Source organism: Triturus cristatus, chromosome 2_1, assembly GCF_964204655.1.
Source record: "Triturus cristatus chromosome 2_1, aTriCri1.1, whole genome shotgun sequence".
Classification (NCBI taxonomy): Eukaryota; Metazoa; Chordata; class Amphibia; order Caudata; family Salamandridae; genus Triturus; species Triturus cristatus.
This window is the reverse complement of record NC_140581.1, coordinates 151,686,870-151,705,463: the sequence shown is the minus strand read 5'-3', so window position 1 is coordinate 151,705,463 and position 18,594 is coordinate 151,686,870. Positions and strand designations below refer to the sequence as shown.

At 48.5% G+C, this 18,594-nt stretch overlaps 1 protein-coding gene across 1 annotated transcript in view; it reads right to left on the bottom strand.

Annotated features, from left to right (window-relative positions):
- PIK3C3 (phosphatidylinositol 3-kinase catalytic subunit type 3) overlaps positions 1–18,594 on the bottom strand; it is an 855,016-nt gene that overhangs the window by 151,802 nt on the left and 684,620 nt on the right. Inside the window, exon 23 of the mRNA XM_085629033.1 lies at positions 13,875–13,965. Coding sequence (XP_085485159.1) covers positions 13,875–13,965 — 91 coding nt within the window. The remainder of the gene's footprint in view (positions 1–13,874; positions 13,966–18,594) is intronic.

Genomic DNA, 18,594 nt, shown 5'->3' with positions numbered 1-18,594 from the left:
CCTTTTTTCCGCAGTACATGCATAAGCCTGCTATCCTACGGCTTTCCCTTTCGGCCCTAGACAACGGGGCTCGGATTGCACCCACCTCCATGGGTTCGGCTTGGCCATCTGAAGAGGCCCCGACCCGTCGGGATTCTCTCTCCGTTTTCTCGACAGGAGAATACACCCTTTCGCCCTTGCGTTCCGCTAATCTATGATCTAGCCTTAATGTGAGGTTCATTAGATCCGTGTAGGTGGTGGGCTGTGGGTCAATTTGGGCCAGCACGTCCTTCATGTCGTCACTTAAACCCTGGTAATAAAGGGACATTCTTTTTTCCTCTGGCCAGGCGGTTTCCCCAACGAGCCGATTAAATTGGTTCAGATACGTCACGAGGTCCTGCTTCCCCTGTCGAAGCTTCAATAATTCTCTATCTGCCGAGAAGGTGGTAGCCCTTCTATCGAACACTCTCTCGAACTCTGTCCGAAAGGCATTCCAATCTGACAGCAGGGGATCGTCGTATTTGACCAAGGGCACCGCCCAATTGGCAGCGTCTCCCGTCATATACGAAATTGTAAAAGCCACTCGTGAATGGTTGGACGGAAAGGAAGCGGGTTTACATGAAAAGTGCAAGGCAATTTGCGTTAAAAAGTTTTGGATTTTTAGAGGATCCCCTGAGAATCTCTCCGGGCTAGCCAGGGGAATGGGTGGAGACACATTCACCTGTATGGGTGACGAAGATAAGGTGGCGTCAAACGGATTCCTATTCTGTCGGTCAAACCTTTCTTTCAGGGCGGCTGTTTCTGCCTTTGAGGCCTCCAATTCCCGTTGCACCACCAGGAGAGCCTGCAACACCTCGTCTAATGAGGCCATTTCTGTGTGTCACTCGAATCCCCAGGGAATATTTCGTGGGCGCGTAATTCTGTCACGTCCGCCGTCGTTCCTGTAGATTCGAGTGAAGCACAAGGGGTCCACCTCCCGATGCCCCCGGCTCTGGTTATAGAAACACAGAGTACCAGAGTAATCAGGCGAGGGACTAGGGACAGGGAAGGGAAAGCAGGGACAGGTATATCAGGAATGACAAAAGGTAGTTAACCAAGCTACTCTCATTTAGGTCTCACTAAATGTGTCCATTCAGGCATACCGCTGCACCATCAGCATTTAAGCACAACATGAGCTAACACTCCCCCGGTTCACCTTGCCCCTTCTTTGCAAATTATATCACTAAGCGCTGTTTGAAGTGAACTCCACCTCCCTTGAGTCTAACGAGCGCTGGTAACCAAATGTCTTGTAAATCAATATAACGCACAACGCTCTTTCTCGTGAGTACAACGAGAGCGCTGGCATCCAATTGTCTCGTAATTCCAAATGAAGCCCCCACGCTCTTTCCCCTGAATACAACGAGAGCGTTAGTAACAAAATGTCTCGTACATCCTAAAAGAAGCACCACGCTCGTCCTGAGCGCTGCCTTAACGGGTACTCACAACAAAGTCTTGCAAGCTTTTGAGCGCACGCTCTTACTCACGGGCTGCTGAACTATCTCTCTGCTCTAATCGGAGGTCTTGGTGAGTTCTCACGGAACCAGTCGCGAAATCCTCTGCTTCATTCCGGTCTCTCACGGCACCCCCTGGTAATCCTTAGATCCTGAAAGACGTGGCGACGCTTACGTCAGCGTCCCACGTTAAAGTTCCTGTATGAGGGAACCACAGCATCCGCTGTATAGTTTTCGGCGTCTTCTTCTTCCTACGAAGATCCCAATCCTCCTGGCAATCGAGCTCCCAATGCTCCGTAAGTCGTAGACGCTATTGCACGCGTCTTCCGTGCTGTGCGCTGGGCGTCGGCACCAGCTTGAATCACTATCCAGTATTACGCGCCTCGATTGGCTCTCGAGCCGCGTATTTACTCGGTGTTTGGCCCCTCCTCCGTACAGCCGAGGATTCTGGGTGTCGTAGTCCTCAACCGGCTGTACATTCGGTAGGCGCTCTTGATCAGCGCCTGACACAGGCGGTGTTCACCGACCGCAGCCCCAAGCTGGCCGAAGAGAACAACTGCTTACCGAACTGTTCCAGCTTCTTAGCGTCCTTTTCCAGCGGAGTCGTGGAAAAGGCACTCTGCGACGTCGAGGCTTGGATGACCAGATTCTCAGGCGTGGGATGAGTGGTCAGAAACGCGTGGTCACCAAGTGCTGGGCGGTGACGCCTAGCGACATTCTTATCCCCAGGGGCGCCCATGGCCGGCCACGACCAAGTGCCCAACAGGACGTCGGTGAGGGTGTCGTGGAAGGGAAGCAGTGGCTCTGACTAAGTAGACACCGTCTGGAGCACCTCAGTGAGGAGGTTAGTTTTGAGGGCCACCGTAGGAAGATCGAAGTTGAGGACCTCAGAAGCCCGACGGAGCACCATCGTGTAGGAAGCGCCCTCCTCCATTGTAGGCGGGGGAGAGGCAAACCCCGGGTCAGAAGAGACATCGAGGTCCCAGACACCCTCCAGATCGTCCACCCAGTCCTGCTCGGAGTCACACTGACGGGCAAGAGGGAGCTCAGACCCCTCCCAGTCATCGAGGTCGGGCCGGCACCGTCTCCCAATGCGGATCCCAGCCAGGAACGAAATGGTCCCGGAACCGGGGCAAGGGCGGAACGAACGGCACCCACTGCGGTGCCGGAGGCGCAGGCGAGGACAACACTGGGGCCGGAGCCAGCAACGCCGGACCTCGTGGTGCCGGGGCCCGAGCCAACGGCGTAGGATCCTGTGGCGCCGAAGCTGGATCCGCCGACGGCCCAACAGGATCTGGACACGGGACCACGGGGCCCGAAGGTGCGCCGGCTGGAGCCCAAGGCCTAAAAAGGCAGTCCATGGTGGCAAGAAATTCTTGCACTTGTTCGGGAGTCGCTGCGGACCCGGGTAAGGCAGGTAGGCCGCGAGACTCCCAGGCTCCAAAGGAGCCGCAGGGGCAAAGCCCCTATCCCCCCCTCGTCCGCATCCGAGGACCGACGGGGGGACATCGGAGAGCGAACACGCTTCTTCAACTTCTTTTTATGTCGTCGCTTACCGGAATCCGAGGGCGAAGACTTGGAGCCCGAGGAGCGACGACTGCGGCCCCGCGAACGGTCCTTGGACCTGGAGCGGCGTTGGGACGAGTGCCGGACCTCCAGTAGTTTCCAGTGCTGCTCCCTCAAGGCCTTCGGGGCCATGGCCCGACAGTCCTGGCAAGACCGGGAGTTGTGGTCGGTCTCCAGGCAGACATCGTGGGGGTCCGCCACAGACATATTGCGAGTGGGAAAATATACAAAATAAAGGAGAAGGCCAGAGCTCCAACATGCCAGCACATGCACTGTGCACATGTGGTCAAACAAAATGCTCTCACTGATAGTGCGGACCGCCAGTGAATAAAGTGGGTTGACCAGCTATAAGCGCTGGCTCAGGTGAGACCTAAAAAGGGGAGACAAAAGTCTCGAAAGAGTAGTCAAAAAGTGACTAAGGTACATGCTCTATCCGGATCTGCGTTTGCTGGCGCGGAAAAAGAAAGAACGGACGTCAGCGCGCACGGGTGGCGCCTAAGTAGTCTCCGTGATGTCATCTCGGCGCTTATGACGCCAGCGACGGACGCCGAGCCACACGACGCCACCTACTGACACGCAGGGGTACTGCTACAAAAACTTTCTGGATCCAGTCTGACGCCTGGGGATATTCTAAGGTAAGGAATCCATCACTAACGTGTCTTTTTCAGATATATAATTTATTACCTTCCCTAGCTGGAAGCATTAAAAATGGGGAGACGTAGAGGGTATAATATTATGAGTTTGCCTTCAACTGGGTCAACATGTTTCAAAAGCCATCCCCTTGGCTTTCTTCTTCAGGACCATACGAGATCCCGACTCCACTCTCACATTAAATAATGTGTAATTCATGTGCCTAACAAAGTGTAGTAAACACAATGCATGCTAATAATGGGCATGCAAAAAACATACCTAATTGGTATTTTTCAATAACAATTCAGGAGAGTTCTTGCCTCATGAGCTGTCACGGAAGGGGAGGGCGCCTGTAGTCAAACAATCGTCAAGGCTGCACACTCTTTGACTGGGGTAAATGTACGACATTGTTCTGCATTCTGTCCATCAATTGTTGTTTTTGCATTTGTCACCCCGAGTGAGACGGGTATGCCTAGACGTGGGTCCCGTGCTCTCCATGCCACTGGAGTTAAGCTTTTCTGGCTGAAAGCCCGAAACCGGTCCTAGGATGCTTGTTTCCAGTCCAGGGAGGACCTGGCCTGGCAGTTCGGGCTGGACTGTTCCCATGAGGCACAGGGTCAAGACTGATTTGCTAATGACTGGGTCCAAACTGGAATGGCATGGTGAGCAAAAAACAATAGATTTGGGCCCAGATCTCTGTACTGGAGTGAATGTACGACATTGTTCTGCATTCTGTCCATCAATTGTTGTTTTTGCACTTCCTTTGAGGAGGCGGTATGGCATCAATGGTTTGTAAATGCAATTGCAGTCGTAAATCATTGATGCATGTCATTGCCATTCTTAAGGATGAGGAATGCCCCTTTCACAGTCAACCTACGAAATTGTAATTTACCACAAAGTGCACACTGTGAGGTGGAACGACATTTCTGATTTACGATATGCTTTTAGTATATTGCGACTCTTGTCACAAAGTTTTTGAGTTTCCAAATCGCTACAACCACAAAACCATTTAGTACATTAGACCCCGAGAGTTTAAAGTGGAAATCTTAAAGGAATAAAACAATTTGAAGTATATTTTCAACCCTTCCTGTGGCCTAGTGGAGGAATGTAAAATGCAGTGGTGTAAACTGTACTCCACCGCTGCAGGTTAGTACAGACACAGCGCATCTTCTACCCGGGGTTGTGGCTCAGTGAGCAAGCACCCTGAGATTGGGTTTTTAGGCAGTGGATGGGCTTTCACTAGTAAAGGGTAAGCAGATGGACATTTTGTATACTCTTGCAACAAGAGTTTTCTAATTGAATGTGTTTTTTGGAATACACTTATCTGTGCGATTGGTAGCAGGTGTATGGGGAACGCTTCAGGATCCACCTCGTGCATCACTGAGCACTGTCTTCCTACATGGTACTTGATTTGCATATTATTAAAGTTACTTTCATTACATGTATTGTTGCTTGTTTGATTCAACTTTACTTATATCTAATCTGACGATTACCGGTGCGTGCGGCCCATCTTGCATTCGGAGTGCCGTGTCTACAGCTTTTCAGTAGTTTGGGTCATGAGTGTTTTACATTGTTCTTTACTGTGCCATGATCACTTTGGCTTTACCGTTGAGTGTTACAGAGTGCATATGAATTACCTTGTTTATTTGTAGTTTTGATTTTGCTTATTACAAATTCTCGTAGTTAATATTAGTTTATCACGTTTGCCTTAACCAGATATTTAAATCAGTCTGCTTCTAATCAGGATGTCACAAAATATTTCACACAAACGTTCATTTTGTCCCCTTTTTTTTCATGTTCACCACTCTTTGGGCTTCGCTTGGAAACCTAGATGAGACTGAAAGACAAAGCCTACAGACGTGGTGTCTCTTGAGGTGATCTATAATGGGGACGGACACAGACTGGGCCACAGATAAAACAAGTGGGGGTCACCAAAACAATTTAAGAAAGTGGGTGCTCATGTATTGCCTCAAACAATCTTTGTTTTGCAGCGATTGGCAGTTGGAGGAAGTGTGTGGTAAGATGCAGTGCCTGTGTTTTTTAGGTTGATCCTAGATGGCGCTTGTGCTCTCTGGAAGATCTGTTGTATGTACTTTGTGCGGACTTTGGAGCATTGCCCCAGGACTTGTCTGCTTCCGCTTTTGCATAGGGACTACTTTTTTCCTAGTAACTTCCTCTATTTATCTGTCTTGATAGAAAATGACCAGCAGAGGTCAGTAAAATACCAGAATCGATTTACCCAGGATAATGTGCTTCATAGCTAAAAACATACACGGTTGCAAAGGCGAGACCTATTGCATTGCAAATGCTTGTTCTTCCTGTGTAACCTTCTAGTAAATCTAACAGCTGTGGTAGGCATGCAGGACAAATGGATCATGGGCATGGCCCCCATCTGGTCCCCCTTTAGAGACACCACTGGCCTACAGGACTACTTACGTGTGTGGCACAAGTTCAACAGATGTAGGAAAGCCAACTTAAAATCGGCTGCTATCCACAACTCCAAGATATATGCTTTGTGTTACTGCATATTTTAGAGGGCAAATCTCCAAGATAAGTGTACGTAACCAACCTGACAGCTTTTCTCTAACCTAGGGTTAAGATGCACATATCAGGTAATGGGCAGTAAATCATGCTAATACCTTCTAGAATGTTCATCAATAATATAATAATGGACAGGCGAAAATAATCTGCAAAAAAGTGCACATTTGCTTATTCAACTAATCACACCTTAGATAACAGCACGATTTACCTAACTTGTGTTCTGAATATTAAAGCATGAAGAAGCATTGGCAAAGCCAATACGTCTGGTCCTTTGCATAACAACAGTACCTCAAGTCTTTACTATATGTCCCCCTGGAGTCAGATACAACCCCTTCAAAGCTTAGGGGTGTGGCTTCAACAAATACATTTGCCTACATAATTTTGCTGTTTTAATGATTTGTGCTTTTTTGTCATAGGATAAATAAATGTGAAAGTGTTTTATGATAATATTGTAGCTTTTGATACATTTCTTGATGTTTATTGAAGTAAGTGATGACAACTATTATCTCTAGATACAAGCAGTAATGGGTTAACACTAGTGCCTTCAAATGTCTAACATCGGGGCCTGTTTCTCCTTTTAGGCGCACAAGCACAATGCAGTCACTCAAAGTGATGGTATCCAACGGCCGAATGGTTTGAGCCAGTGTCCTAAGCTGTGTGCTGTGGAGGGAGGGAGCATAATCTGAGTGACGTTTGCGCAGCCCAATGGATACAGAGGGTATGTATATGATTTTGTTAAGATTTGTTTAGAAAAAATGAGGCTAGAAACAGTTTAGGCTGTCTTTAGGCCAGACATAAAAAATAATTAATTAATACGAAACTGCACAAAAGTCTCCGCTGCAGAGATCGTTTTATCCGCAGGACAGAAGTGCATACTAGGTCTTTTCAGTCACGCTTGCATCTCTTCTGGCTATGGTTCTTATAATATACACACAATAGTTCATTCCCTAGACGGTGGAGCTGCTGCTGCAGTGGTCATCACAGTGGGCTCAGCTTGTGAGCCTTGGAACTTGCAAAAGTGTTCTCTGTGGTAAACTATTAACTCAGCACTATTAGGAGGGCTCAACAAAGACAACAATATATAAACAATACAGGCTCTTTTAAACGTCAAGTGTAACAATACCCATCGAAGTAGGCTTTCAGGTAATGGTCAGCGTTTAACAATCGTGGTAAGTGACGACATCGATGATGGAGCCAATAATCCTATTGGAATCAGAAGCGAATTCAGTGACTTCCACCGAATCCATTAATATCCTCTTTCATACCCTGAATCGCATCCACACCTCTTGCACATCTACAATACTGAAACTGACATCTATGATGACAAAAATACTTATTTATGGATCTTCAGTACACCAGTGATTTTGACACCTCGCCTGATACTGCTACCTGCTCTGGCCATAGAAGAGTCTACCTCCTTTGCTACAGTGATAAGGAGAGCTGATAAAGATTCAGATTTAACTCCCACCTAGGCCGAGGTTAAAACATATGTGCTTACAGAGGTACTACACACAGAACAAACCAGACAAAAGGCTCTACTAACTTTCAAAGAGGCATTGACAGACAGGTACAAACCAGGATCTTGCGCGCCAGTCTATAGGCAGAATGCAAGGTGGCAAAGGCCTGCTCAAGGGGACCATGCTTTCACCTGCAACAATCCTCTCCCAAGAGTCTAGTGGTGCAAACTTCTACCAGCCAATTAAACCTAGGAGGGAGGGAGAGAGAGGGAGAGGGAGAGAGAGAGAGAGAGAGAGAGAGAGAGAGAGAGAGAGAGAGAGAGAGATAGAGAGAGATAGAGAGAGATAGAGAGAGAGAGATAGAGAGAGAGAGATAGAGAGAGAGAGAGAGAGAGAGAGAGAGAGAGAGAGAGAGATATAGAGAGAGATAGAGAGAGATAGAGAGAGATAGAGAGAGAGAGATAGAGAGAGAGAGAGAGAGAGAGAGAGAGAGAGAGAGAGAGAGAGAGAGAGAGAGAGAGAGAACGCATGGGGGTTTCCATCAACATGCGGAAGTCATATCTGACCTCTTCACATCTGCTCCCTTTCTTTGAAGCCATCTTGAATATGGTGCTCTTCCAAGCCTTTTCTCTACCTGAACAAGTCCAAGATATTTTGGCTATGATTCCGATGTTTTAACCTTTAACCTGGTTCCACTGAACTGGAGCTCTGAACTCCTGTATGATTTTCCACCCCTACCTCTCCAGTTCACGGTGCTGGAAAAGATCAAGAAGTACTGGGCCCAATTTGTCCTAGTTGCTCCAGGCTGGGCGAGCAGAGTGTGGTACCAACAACCTCTGCCCATAAGCAGATGTTCTTTGATACAGCTGCCTCATTGGGAGGAACTTATGTCACAACAGCGGGTCTGGGTCCTGCACCCGCACCTGACCAAAGTACAAGTTACTTACCTTCGGTAACGATGTATCTGGTAGGGACGATTCTAGCCGCAGATTCCTTAACCTAGAATTATCCCCAGGCGTGAGACTAGATCCGGAAAATTTTCTCTGCCACAGCATCTCTGCGCGCCGGGGAGCGTCACCTCGTGACTTCACCCTGACGTCGTCCGCAGACGTCACATAAGTCCCACCCCGGCGCGCTGACGTCAGGTTTCTTCGGAAATCTTTTCTACGCCACATCGCGGAGCCATCACAAACAAAACTGTGAGTATGGGAACAGTGTGCAAAAAAGCTAGTGAAACAGAAAGGGAAGAAGCGAATGGTGAGGAACAGCACCATTAGTGACAGTGCCAAGCACTGTGTTATGGAAGGCATGGAAAGGAAAGAACAGAGCACTGCTCTGAGGAGCAACCTTGCACAGCGAAGGCGATATCCCCCCTGGAGACATAAAAACATGTGTAAAATGGCAGGCAGACGACAGAAGTCTCCAACCCCATTCTATAACAGTGAAGGGCAACAAGTCCAGAACAGAGGAGCAACGACAATTTATCCCAAGACAACACCATCAAGGAGTGTCATATCCCCTGTAAAGAACCAAAAGTCGAGGCACAGCCAAGGAACCCCAACCCAGAGGACTGCAGAGGAATCAGAAACCCCAAGCAATGAAAAAGGGAGAAGAGTATAAGGAGGCCTCACACTGGAAAACCAGGGTGTAGGGATGCAGAAGTACACAGGAACCCACCATCCAATCACCAGAAAGGAAGGAGTGGAACCAATAAACAGAACTAAGCATCCTGCCAGGGAGGAAGTTAAGTAGGGTACCCGCAGAAGAGAAAGCCTGCCAAAGACCAGCTGGAAGATCCTCACAGAACGGGGAGGAAGGGCGGGTCGTGAAGGAATCTGCGTCTAGAATCGTCTCTACCAAATACATCGTTACCGAAGGTAAGTAACTTGTACATCTGATAGAGTCGACTAGCCGCAGATTCCTTAACGTAGAATAGACACCTCAGCCATACCCAGAGGGGTGGAGGGTCTGCGAGAGAACCTCACCAGCTTGGAAGAACACAGAGCCCCAACAGGGGATGTGTCATGGGGACAGGAAGGACAGCCCAGCCCCCACCAAGCAGAACAAGGAGAAGGGAAGGCCAGGATACCACAAGCCGACCCGGGTGGCAAAGGGCGTCCGCCAGAAAACCCGGAGGGACAGACGGCACCAAGAAAGTACCAAAGGAAGAAAAGAACCACCCGCAAAATCCAAGGAGAAGAGGTGGAACGGAGGCAGAGCCCGCCCCAGAAGAACACACATGCACACAGCAAAGGGGACAGCCGTACAGGCATCAGCCCCGAGGCGGGAGACAAGGGAGGAACGGCTCCACAGCCAATAAGTGCATACGTGAGAAGGAAGATACAGTTGCGCAAAGCCCCAGCAAAGCAAGGGACAGGAGCACACGAGCACACACCAGGGCCCACGGAGGTGGATTTTAACGACCAGGCGTGCGCAGCATGCCCCTGGTAAAGACTATGAAGTAGTGTAACTGGAACAGCCGAGCGCCAGAGGAGGACAGAGGAAAGGGAACCCCAGAGCAAGCCCAGAAAAGGACCGTCCCAAAGCACAACCCGGCCCACAAAGAGAAGTGGGACCGGCCAGAAGGTAAAGAGGAGAAGAACCAGGACACAGAAGAACATTAGGACACAAAACCCAGCTGCCCTGGAACACAGGGAAGAGGACCAGATCAAAACGGCGGAAAATAAGGTGGAAACACCAAGACACGACGCCGTAGACGGCATGACAAAAGTCGGGCTGTCGACCCAGCAGCTGAAGAGAGAAGGCACAATGCACAGAAGCAGATATCCTGCAGGAACAAGGGCTTAACGGACGACAGGCAATCCCTGCAGAAGAAGGGTAGAGCACCCTTGGAAACTGAGCGGGACAGGACCCGGAGCAGCACAAGCTGCGTCAAAGCGGAAGAGAAAAAGAAACCGCACCAAGCGTCATACAGTGACGCCAGGAAACGCGAGGAACCCGAGAGGGTATCCACACCCGCCCAGCAGAGGATAGAGCTATACAATAGCCCACAAGTACCCCACCTAGGGTATGACAAGTCCCAAAACAAACCCAGGAAACACCTCTTAGGGAAACCCGCAGCAGAGGCCAAAAACAGAAAAGACCTGTAGGCATCACTACAGGCGGCTTACCAATCAGCCAAAAATACACAGATGGTCCAAGCAGAGGACCTATACGCGTTTTCTAACAGTCAAAAATCACACAGAAGTCGAAAGGCTGTACCAGCAGCCAAAGTACAGAGGGGCCAATGTAAGGACCCCGGAGGCATTCCAAGCCACACATAGCACACAGACGGGCCAACCGAAACACTAGGCCCAACGAGAAAGGTGGGAGAAACACCTCCCATAAGACCCCTGAAGACCTGCAAGCCGAAGCTTACAAAGGGGGAGGGGGACGGAGCTCCGCAAGAAGGCGCTGAATAGCGGAGTCCGCGTGGATGTTAAACAAAAGAACCCCATCAAAGGGCAGATCAACAACACACTCCCGAATACTCTCCGGAAAGACGCTATCCCGCAACCAAGCATGGCGGCAGAGGGCCACTGAACTCGCCATAGCACGGGCGAGGGAATCGGAGACATCCAAGGCCGAACGGAGAATGAACGCAGCTAACTCCTGACCATCCAGCACACGGTGCCGCAGATCAGCACGGGCACCTTCGTGAGCCAAAAGGGACTCCACGGAATCCCATAGGTCGGAGTTAGCCCTGGCCAACACACAAAAGTGTGTTGAGCACGCGCAGAGCAGCACTAGTGGAAGCGAAAATGTTACGCCCCCAGGAGTCCAACCACTGGGCCTCCCGTGACGTAGGAAGCAACACTGAAGGCAAGGACGGAAAAGCAGTCTGTAGGACAGTGCCCTGGGCAGAAGGGGCAGGAAAGAAGGCAGACCAGGCCGTGCTGAGCAGGACGGTGGCGGTGGAGGAGCGGCTGAGGCAACGGATCCCCTGTAGCAGGACACCCCCAAGCCCCCAGAAGAGTCGTGGAGCGAAGCTTCGAACGGAAGAAGCGGCTCCCCTCCATCAGAGCCCTGGTGGAGAACCCCCAACAAGTGGGGCGTCGGGAGTGGAGCGACCGGGTTGCCCATCTGCAAAATGCCGGCGGCCGTGGTGATGGCCCGGAAAAAGGCCGCACTCGCCTCCGTAGGGCGACGTGGGAAAGAGAGCAACTCTTCCGTGGGCAAAGGCTGCAGACTAAGCCGCCCATCCCCTTGCCCTGCTGGAGGAAGAAACGGCCAGCTCCTGTGGGATGGAAGGCCCATGGACGAGTGAGGGAACAGGAGAGCGGTTCCGGGGGCCGTGGACGCGGTGACAGCGTAGAACCCGCCCTGGAAGCCACTGGGGAAAAGGCCACGATGCGGCGTCCAGTCTCCGGTGAAGAGGAGACAAGGAGATGACCCTTCGGAGAGGAAGAGACATCCGGAGAAGAGTCGACGATCCGATATCGGGACGGGGAGTCCGCAATGGGCACCGGCGTGCCCTCGATTGGCGCCGAAGCGTCCACCAGGGGTGCCGGGTCGACCTCCACCGCCACGTGCCTCAAAGGAGAAAGGGGCGGAGTCAGCGCCGAAGTGGCCAATGAACGGCAACGAAAAGGCGCCAGCTAGACCTCCAATGAGGCAGCTGCCTGCACAGAGGACCGAGAGGGACTCAAGGAGTTGCCCCGAGTCCCGGCCTCTACCCGCGGCGCCGCCAGGGCCGGGGAGGAAAGCTGTTGGCACCGGAAAGGCATTGGCTCGGCCTCTGGGAAGGCAGCCGCCTGTCCAGAGGACCGAGGGGGACTCGGGATGAGCCGGGAATCCCGGCGACCTCCTGCGACACCACAGGGAACCCCGCAGGGTTTTGAGGCTGGGGCGCCGTGGGTCAAAGAGGGGAACCCCGTAGGGCCGCACCTTGATGACACCACACCTCCAGGACCCTGAAGCTGAACCCGTCGGCGAGTCCGCAGAAGGCCCCGCGCATGGCGAGGGATCCACGGATTTCCCAGGGAGAGGAGGGGAGCCCAGAGAGGCCTGCAAAGCCGTAGAGTAGGCCTTCATTTGGCCCCCGTGTCACCCCAACACCAGGAAACGGCAGAAAGGGTGGCGACGTGCGAGGGCGCACGTCCTGAGAGGAACCCGTACCCTCTGACAATTGAGGACAGGGCCTCGGCGGCAAGCTACCGGACTTACCGACGGGCGATCTACGCCCATGGGGCCTCGGCGAAAGATGACGCCGCAGCCGGAATCGGTGACTTCTGGACCCTTCCAGGGATGGGTGCTGTGATGAGACCGATCTGGACAAGCGGGCCGAAAGCAATTTCATCCGGCGCTCCCGCCCGGACTTCGGCTTGAGGCGCTGACAAGCTTCGCAGTCCGTTGAATCATGGTGCTCCCCCAAACACCACATACAAATAGAGTGAGGGTCCGTCGCCGACATCTGGCGCGAACAAGAAGCGCATGTCTTGAAACCCGAAGGCATTGCACACTGTTCCTCAACGCAAAGGCGTTAAAGGAGGCCCGAAAACAGGCAAAGGGAACACACTTCGGATCAACGTTGCATGCGGAAAAGAAGGAAACTGACGTCAGCGCGCCGGGGTGGGAACTATGTGAAGGCTAGCTGCCTGCTTCTCAGAATCAGCGCTTATTGTCCCTTATCAAGGAGTCCCACACAGTCACATTAATTTGGGCATGTGCAACTTTACTGTGCCACGACTCCACTTTCTGGATCGAGCCCGTACTTTGCTCACAGGAAACACCAGGGGGAACTCAGGACCTTCTCCCCCAAGATCGTACTTCACTCAATGCCCTGAAGAAGTTCATTGTATATGAACGAAACCCGTTGGCTGGTAACTTTAACTGTTTGGATGCTTATGAAAATAAAGGATTTACCAAAGACAAAACAAACAAGACTATATGACTTATTGAAATACAAACTTTGCTTCAGAGTAGTGCACCACTCCAACTTTTGGTTGGTACACATTAGTTTATTGACATATAATAAAGGAGTATGCTGGGCTATCTCCTGGCATACAAAGAAGAGGCACCAACTGCCACAGACAGAGCTCGTGGCCTTACCACTGAGCATGGCATTGCTAACATTACAAATGGCACATGTACGTATATTGAGCATGTGACTTAGACGTTAAACTTTTCAAACTATTAACCCTGTGATACACCGTAATGATTTTTCAATTTATACAAAACAATTTTACTAAAAAAGTTTCCCCATAATTACCTTCTTCACAGTTTTATCTGGCTCCAGAGCAATATCAGGGATGTTAGCATCCACCATGAGGGAAAACAAATTCAATATTAGGTTGGAATACCTGTAGGAACAATAAAACGTATGATTAAACATAAAAAAACGCTCCCATGTAGAAGATCAGTATATACATTAGCATATGGCCAAACATATCACAACAAATTCCTGCTTGGTGTAGACCCTGATATGTCCACTATGTTGCCTCGTCAAACACCTACATTTTCTTCTTGATAAGTTACGACTAATTAGTTTAATTAGTGCCATGTCGTTCGTGGCTTTATGATTCCTATTTACAAATCCTTAGCAATGCTCAAAAATTATTCACACTTCATCTGTACCAATAGTAATGGATTTGAGGGCAGGAAAGGGACATAACAGGAACAAAACGTAAACAGATGGAATCTTTGTGTAACGCTTTGAACCCATAAGGAGAGCTTTACAAAGCGTCCTCTCGTTATTGTCTCTGGCAAAAGCACTAGCCTTTACAGCCAAACACCATCACAGGTGAAAGTGCTGGTGTTCTCCACATATCAGCTCACTCAGTATTTGGTCTGCGATGGAAGGTTCGCCTCGTTGACTCTGCAGGTAGAGTAGATGGGGATGTCAAGTAGGTGGTGGGGTGTTGAGTCAGGGTACCGAACAGTTCAGATATACAGTTGTAACAAAGATGTTAAAGTCCATCCAGGGTGTGAGAAGCACACCATAACTATATTAATATCTCGAAACATTTGTACAGTAGCAATCTTAAAATATAATAAACAATAAAGAGCTAAATATAAAGTACAATAATGTGACCAAAGTCCTACAATGCTGGATACAACAGCTCTTACAGATTTCTTAAGTAAAACCAAGGTACCATATATGGATCTGGACTTTTTTTAAAAGAAACATTAGTTCCGTTCGGTATCAATGTCTCTTGTGGATGCTCTACTTGGTTAGCAGAGGGATCAGGTTTGATGACCAGCTTTTTGCCGGCTAAGCTGGAAGTAAGAAGGGCAAGGCAGTCCAGAAGAGGATTATTTTGTTTATAACATTGTGCTACAATCTTGCTAAGAAGGAACCACCTCAAGAGTTCAAGCCCATTTAACTGCAGCAAAACCTTCCACTTCGGCTTTAGCCAGAGGTGTTCCTGGACTTTTGCGGGGGGGGGGGGGGGGGGGGCAACATGGTCTTCTCAGAAGACTACCACAATCAAAGTTTGAACCATTTATTAAGACAAACAGTCAGATCAGAAGCACTGTGGCTCCAACCCGTCTCCATTCTCCTCCAACTGTCCGCCCATTACAAGAGGACACCCTAAACATTCCATCCTTTGCATTCAACATATCACCCAACATTCCAACCAAACCCACATTATATCTCCCTCAGCTTGCATTTACACATTCATCAAAAGCTACTGTCTGAATGCTGAAGTAAGAAGAAATGCCCATTTTACCCAATCAGAACAAGATTTTTAGGTTTGACCGATCCTTCAAACCCATCACCTCAGCAGGTACTTCTTGAGAATCTATTCAACAGCTGAAATTTCTGCAGGTAGAAGTATCTATCAGCAAAAAACGTTACTTCCATCCTGAAATTATATTTTTGGTGGCTACACGATCTACCTAAAGATTCCTTACCCATCTCGCCTGTCTCCCTGTTCTGAAGGATGGTCATAGGTTTTGGTAAAAAGCTTAAATCAGATTACTGCACTGCTACAACTAATGCCTCCTACGAAACTAAAAAATGAACGTAGAAGTGGCGTTGATGCATCAGGATGGGAGCTATATAGCTCAGATGACGTCATGCTAGTGACGTTTCAACCACCTACTGGATCCAGTGCACCCTACCGGCAAAGGAGAGCAATGAAAAGTATCGGGAGACAGTCTGAGACTATGGAGATATTCAGGTAAGAAATCTGTAAGTAAAAGTATCCGTTGGAAATGACATGTCACTGTTGCAATGCAGTGTTGTCCCATGTCCTGGTTGGCTTTTTGAAATTTTGCCAGAAATGAAGCATAGATTGTATATTCATCACCACAATAACAGAACCAAGCCAAAAAAGTAAACAATTGTGAAGCATGTCCTGAAGAGGGGAGATGGGACTATCCTGTATCCATTCGAAAGGAGAGGATGTAGCCTTACGGCTAGAGAGGTCGACCTCTAAGCTGGGGAACCGGGATCGAGTCTCGGAAATGACGCTCAACATCCTGTGATTCTGGGCAAATCACTTAATATCCCCGTGCCTGACAAAAATGAATGTGTCCATCTGTAACGAAACTGGTGCTCATGTAAAGAGCTCTGATACACGATTTCTCGAGTCTAGTTCACGCTATATAAAACTCTGGGGAATAAAAACCACTATAGAAAGTAGTATATTCTATTTGATACCTGCTTCCATAGTGCCTTAAATAAAACGATCCCAAAGCTTTCAGAAGAAGGACGGTTGTGAATTTGAACAAAGATCTCAACACCAGAAAAGAGTGGATCACCACACTCAACTAGGCATTGGTCTCATCCGCCAGAGGCAAGACAGTAATGTAGGATCATATGGTGCATTACAGATTACCTAAAGTGAAACACAAGGGCCAAAGCAGTAACCATTACACCTCTACGAAAAGCAAATTATATCATTAAGTACCATCTAAAGATACACATTTCTCAACTGTTTGATTTCTGACAGCTTAACTCATTGGAGGATGTTCAAACTCTATAAAACGTTTATCATCTGCCCTACAAGAATAAGTTCTGTGTGGAGTGGCTTCAAGCATGTCTGGGGTCCAGCTTACACAGTTTTTCCTCATCTTTGGATGGATGAGGAGACGGCAAAAAGCAAGGCAAAGAGCAAGGCAAAGAGATGGAGACATACTCAATTCTATTACTAGCTACAGCAGAAACAATGGATCCCACAGAACTAACCGGTCCTTTTAAAAGACTGTGAAGGGCCGAGAGGGCCCTAATTTACCAGGGTGCCTGTGGGAAAAGGAAAACAGGTTTCCATGTTGAGATTTTCAATGTGCAAGAAGTAAGAGGCTCAAGGAGCTGCCCAGTAATAAAGGTCTCAAGTACAGTGTAGCAGTCCGTAGCCGGTTCAGCACGATTGATGGAATACTAAAGAATGTGAGCACTGACTGTTGGACGGTGCCATTTCCATTCTGAGGGTGTACTTCCCTAGCATGATCAATAAAAATAGGAAAGGGTGACATTTAATACATTTTCCTGTTTCATTCACCTCACCACGGATTCACTCCCGAAATGGTTGCTACCATTACCTTGTTTGCCTTGATGATGATCCTGAAAAATTGTTTACAACAAGGTCGAAACGTCATCAATTTTACTAATGAACTGATCATATTTATTACTATGTACTCTCAGTAGGAGTCTTACACAAATTCATACCATCAGCCTCTAGCTATCAATGTACATATCACCTATACAATATACTTCTCACTATTTTGTGAACAGATCTGATTGGCTGCCAACACTTCGAACTCAGCTGAATCCAAAGAAAAACATACGTGAACCTCTAAGCCTGGTGGTGGGTAGACATTTTGAGCAAAGCTGTGGACTCTTGTTGGATAAAGGGGCAGGTGAGGTTATGTTCTGGAGAAGTCACTCACACAGCTACTACTACACCCATACAGACACTCAGATATCCAGTCACACACCCATTTTATCACTCTCACATCTACTCACAGACCCAAGCAGTCATTCACACACTCACTCAACGACCCATACAGCCACTCAAACAACCACTCACCGACCCATACAGACACTCATACCCCCACTCACAGACCTGTACAGCCACTCACCCCCCCACTCACTGACCTATATAGTCACTCACACACCCACTCTCAAAGGTCACAGGTTACAGTTAGGAAATAAAATTAAAAAAACCTTAGAAAGTCAGTAAAAAAAATCCAAAGGTTACAGGGTTCATTACAGTTAGGAAATAACATTTAAAAAACCATAGAAATTCACTTAAAAGAAAGATAGGTTACAGGGATGCTATAGTGAGGAAATAATATTAAAAAAAACTTCGAAATTCACTGAAAAAAACAAAGGTTGCAGGGACGTTACAGTTAGGCTAAGATTTCACTATTACAAAACTAGTGAAATTCAGCAGTTATAGTTACCTGAGCTATCTATACTCATGCCCTCATATATTACATCACTCATGACATGGTCAGTGATATCACTGATGACATCATCCACAGAACCCCTCACACCCCCAGACAACCTCTCATAGACCCACGCACACACCCACAGAACCACTCACATACCCATTTTACCACTCACACAACGATTCACTCAACCAGTCACTCACACACCTGCTAAGTCGATTTAAACTGAAATGTAAATTATTTTATCTTGGAGGTTTAGGCTTGTGACGTCCCCCCGCAGAGACCCACTGTTTTGCAATAATAAAGGTCAGTACTAGACTCAGATCTCACTGAGCCACGCTCAACATAGCCAGAGGCAACGCATTCTGCAAACTCTTCAAGAAAAACAATTGACAATATAAGCAGGCAATCCTTATCTGGGGAATACAGACATGCTGAAATTGCAGCTAAGTAGTCCATTACTGTACCCACATAAGCGTTTCTAACAGGTAAGGAGACAGCAAACCGAAAATGCATAACAGCTTCTCCAAGTTGATATTTTAATGCCAACAGTACACGCATCAACCACCTACTTGAAAAAACTGCCTATG